Below are 4548 nucleotides of genomic sequence, written 5' to 3' on the forward strand. Positions count from 1 at the left end.
AATTTAGACCATTATAACCCTTTTCTTAGAATATTTCTGTAGGAATACTCTGACGGTGTTTGAATTAGCTTTTGAAGATAATGAAGAATTTAGTAAAAGAACCGTCATTATTAAGCTGCTAGAACAACTTTCGTCTCCCTGATGTATTTGTGATTTTAAACACAGAACATGCAAAACACATGTTATCTCTGGACAAATATCACAGTAAATTACCTTTCAACAATGTATATACATTATGTACGATACGATACATTGATGGCTCAATGTGTGTGTGTGTGTGTGTGTGTGCGCGCGCGTGCACTTGTGTGTCTCCTTGTAATTAAAATCCTCATGAAATAATTATAAACAGGCGCAGGAGTGGCTGTGTGGTAAGTAGCTTGCTTACCAACCACATGGTTCTGGGTTCAGTCCCACTGCGTGGCACCTTCGGCAAGTGTCTTCTACTATAGCCTCAGGCCGACCAAAGCCTTGTGAGTGGATTTGGTAGATGGAAACTGAAAGAAGCCTGTCATATACATGTATATATATATGTATGTGATGAGTATACTGGGCTTCGTATAGGCAGACAAACCACAAATCCCTTCAGGTAGATGACCCTGCTCAATCTGTAGAAAAAGCGTAGGTGGAAACTCCATAAGATGTACCTGGTGTAAGCTAGACCTTCAAACGTTGGGCCTCACCAAGGTGATGACAAATGACTGAGACCTTTGGAGATATGCTGTGCTTGAGAAGAGACCCAGCAAGCCAAGTGAGACGGTAACCGTGTCCTATGCCAGTCCAGTATACCCGGCCCATTTAAGAGTACCTTTCAATCATTGGGCAATAAACTGCACTTTCGAAGACCTGCTGAGGCAAGTGAAGTCATTGTTGTGGCTGATGACAGCACTGCCTGACAGGCCCTCATGCCAGCGGCACATAAAAAGAACCCACTACACTCTCAGAGTGGTTGGTGTTAGGAAGGGCATCCAGCTGTAGAAACACTGCCAGAGCATGCTGGAGCCTGGTGCAGCCTCCTGGCTTCCCAGACCCCAGTTGAACCGTCCAACCCATGCCAGCATGGAAAATGGACGTTAAACAATGATGATGATGATGAATAATGGTTTCAAATTTTGGCTCAAGGCCAGAATAATAATAATAATTAGTAACTATGCCCTTCATCCCCATCACCACCACCACCACCACCACCACCATCCATTGACTACAACCTGCACAAACATCAGACACAATGATGCATCATACCACCTACCCTCTCATTTCTTCACATCCCATCTATGTCCTGGGTTCACCCTCCCATGGGTTGGTCTCCAGATGGTGAATTGCAAGTGAAAACTGGATATTAATTACAGCAAGTAATATGCGCTAGAATACAGCGAAGGATTACAAACTCTGCAGCAAGACACAGCCAGTTGGCAATGTGAGAACATTGATGTGAGCCAAGTCCTACACCAAACCAATACAAAGACACATGTAGCAGCACTATCGGCTTACACTAAATTAACAAAAAATCAGACATTACTATTTATTCACCCTCAAAGATACCATGTCACATAGTCTAATTCCCAAACACCTCGTTTTATTATGTAAACATAATTGGCTCACAACGTTGTCCTCCATTTTACATCCGTTTTTTTCTATTCTGGGAGAGAATGGACAGGACATTTTGAGTGGGGCTCACAGCTGGATGCTGGACGTCGTTTCCAACATCAATGCTTTAATCTGCCTCTTGCATCAGATAGAAATAAGAATAATTCTAAATTTTGGCACAAGGCCAGCAAGTTCAAGGGAGGGAATAAGTCGATTACAACGACCCTAGTACTCAACTGGTACTTATTTTATCAACCCCGAAAGGATGAAGGGCAAAGTTGAACCCAGAATGCAAAGACAGACGAAATGCCACAAAGCATTTTGTCCAGGGTGTTAACGATTCAGTCAGCTCACCACCTTAATAATAATAATAATAATAATAATAATAATAATAATAATAATAATAATTGTTTAATGTCTGCTTTCCATGCTGGCATGGGTTGGATGGTTTGAGTGAGGACTGACAAACCAGGAGGCTGTACCAGGCTCCAGTCTAATCTGGCAAGCTTTCTACAGGTGGTTGCCCTTCCTAACGCCAACCACTCTGAGAGTGTAGCGGGTGCTTTTTATGTGCCACTGGCACAGGAACCAGTCAGGTGGTACTGGTATCAGCCATGTTCAAATGGTACTTTTTACATACCAGCGGCACAGGTGCCAGCCAAGCAGTGCTGGCATTGGTCACGCTTGAATGATGCTTTTTATGTGCCACCGGCTAGGGTTTCAGTCAAGCAGCAATTTTTTCTGCTAAAGGTACAAGGCATGAAATTTTGGGAAAGGGAGCTTGTCAATTACATCGACCCTAGTGCATAACTGGTACTTATTTTATCGATCCCCAAAAGGATGAAAGGCAAAGTCGACCTTTGTAGAATAGGAACTTAGGAAGAGCATCCAGCTGTAGCAAATCTGCCTTAAATTCCATCCAACCCCAGGAAAGGGGATGTTAAACTGATGAGGACAACAATACACCCCCACTCTCACACACACACACACACACAATTATGTCCTGTATCAGACTCCTCCACAACCCATCTCTGCCACACACACACACCAGCCATGACAGGCCCCCTCCATTTCCCCATGCCCTCACATATCTACCATACCCCTTCCTCCCAGCCAATCCGATTCTTCTCAACATCACTAGCTATCTCTGCTATCTCTAAACATCTCCCCTCACACTCTTACAGGACATCCCACTAACCCCTCTACTACCTGAACTCCACCCTAGTGTTTCCTGTGGGCAGGCCCTCTCTCTTTCTCCCTCTCTCTCTCTCTCTCTAGCCCCCTCTCCCACTTCCTTCTCCTTCCTTGTCCAACTGAAATAGCCAAACATCTCTTCAATAGTAAGAGGGGTCTACCTCTGTCCCTCAGCCATACTCTAACCTCTAGGTTCCATTCCCCATCTCAGCTGAGAAGTCCTTGTCTTGGGAGCACATGGGTGCTAGTGCCATGTAAAATGCAGCACTGTAAGAAGCCTGCATGCCGGTGCCACGTAAAAAGCACTGGTACTGGTCATTATCATCATCATCATCATCATCATCAACATCCAGTGTTTTAAATTCAGGCTTTGTCCCCATTAACGGGGGTGGCTGGATCTACTTCAATGTCATAGCACCAAGGTAGGCAGGTGCAGCCCACCCCAACCTTTGGGCTGGCTGGCTGGTGTCCAGTCCCCTTTGCTATCATGAAGCTTTTTTGGAGCTGGATTTTCTATGGGGAGCATGCCCTTGCTTACCCCCTACCTCAGTTTCTAGACATGAGTAGTCCCGAGACGAAGGTCTCTAACATGATTTTTAAGAAATGTGGTGGAAAGCTAGCTCAGGAAGGCAGGGACGCTACTCCCTGAGACCTCTTTCAGATCCCCCCGCTTACCAGGTGCTGGTGCCACATAAAAAGTATCCAATACACTTTGTAAAGTGGTTGGCATTAGGAAAGGCATCCAACCATAGAAGCCATGATAAAAGAGACAATTGGAACCTGGTGCAGCTCCCTGACTGGCTAGTTCCTATCAAACCATCCAACCTATGCCAGTATGGAAAATGGAAGTTAAATGATGATGATGATGATGATGACGTGGTTGGCATCTGGAAGGGCATCCAGCTGTAAAAACCTTGCTAAAACTAACTGCGATTGTGCTAGTGCCATGTAAAAAGCACTGGGTCCATTCTGCGGAGTGGTTGGTGATAGGAAGGGCATCCAGCTGTAAAATCCCTGCCAAAACAGACACTGTAGCCTTGGGTAGATTTTCGACCAAGCCAGCTCCTGTCAACTGTCCTACCCATGCAAGCATAGAAGAGGGACGTTAAACAATGATATGAACGTAAACACATCCAAATACATAAAACAGAGTGAAAAAAAACTGCTGCTCTCGCTTACCCAGTGATTCCTGAAGTTACAAAATCCTTTCCAAGATAATTGAAGCCATGTCTGATGAGGTCCTCAGACAAGTTCTTCACTTTATCGCCACCAAATGCTACAACAATAAAAAAAAAAAAGATTCCAAGTAGAATGTGTTTATATGAAACCAGAACAGTTCATAGGAAGGTTAGAACAAAGTACAAGAGTCCAAGATGATAAGAACATGCAAGAGAAATTCCCCTACCCTCTGCCCTCCACCCTCCCTGAGAGGAAAAAAAAACTCAAAGGTTGGAAATTAACCATTTAGATCATTGACCTCAACGGTGATGGGCAGCACCATTAGCACACTCGATAGAATACCTAGTGACATTTTTTCTAGCTCTACGTTCTGGGATCAAATTCCACCAAGGTCTACTTTACCTTTCATCCTTTCAGGGGTCGATAAAATAAGTACCAGTTGAGTACTGGGGTCAAAGTAATCAACTTAAATGCACCCCCATAACTGCTGACCTTGACCCAAAATTTGAAACCGTTATTATTATTATTATTATTATTATTATATATAGTTATATATGTATATATATATATATATATATATATATATATATA

General features: G+C 43.7%; 1 protein-coding gene across 1 annotated transcript in view; it reads right to left on the minus strand.

Moving 5' to 3' along the window:
* The window catches only part of LOC106873287 (DNA-directed RNA polymerase III subunit RPC2), a 78329-nt gene that overhangs the window by 6227 nt on the left and 67554 nt on the right, over nucleotides 1-4548 (minus strand). Inside the window, exons 27-28 of the mRNA XM_052965909.1 lie at nucleotides 4394-4403; nucleotides 3958-4054 (exon numbers count right to left, since the gene is read on the minus strand). Coding sequence (XP_052821869.1) covers nucleotides 3958-4054; nucleotides 4394-4403 — 107 coding nt within the window. The remainder of the gene's footprint in view (nucleotides 1-3957; nucleotides 4055-4393; nucleotides 4404-4548) is intronic.

This window comes from Octopus bimaculoides, chromosome 2, assembly GCF_001194135.2.
Source record: "Octopus bimaculoides isolate UCB-OBI-ISO-001 chromosome 2, ASM119413v2, whole genome shotgun sequence".
Classification (NCBI taxonomy): Eukaryota; Metazoa; Mollusca; class Cephalopoda; order Octopoda; family Octopodidae; genus Octopus; species Octopus bimaculoides.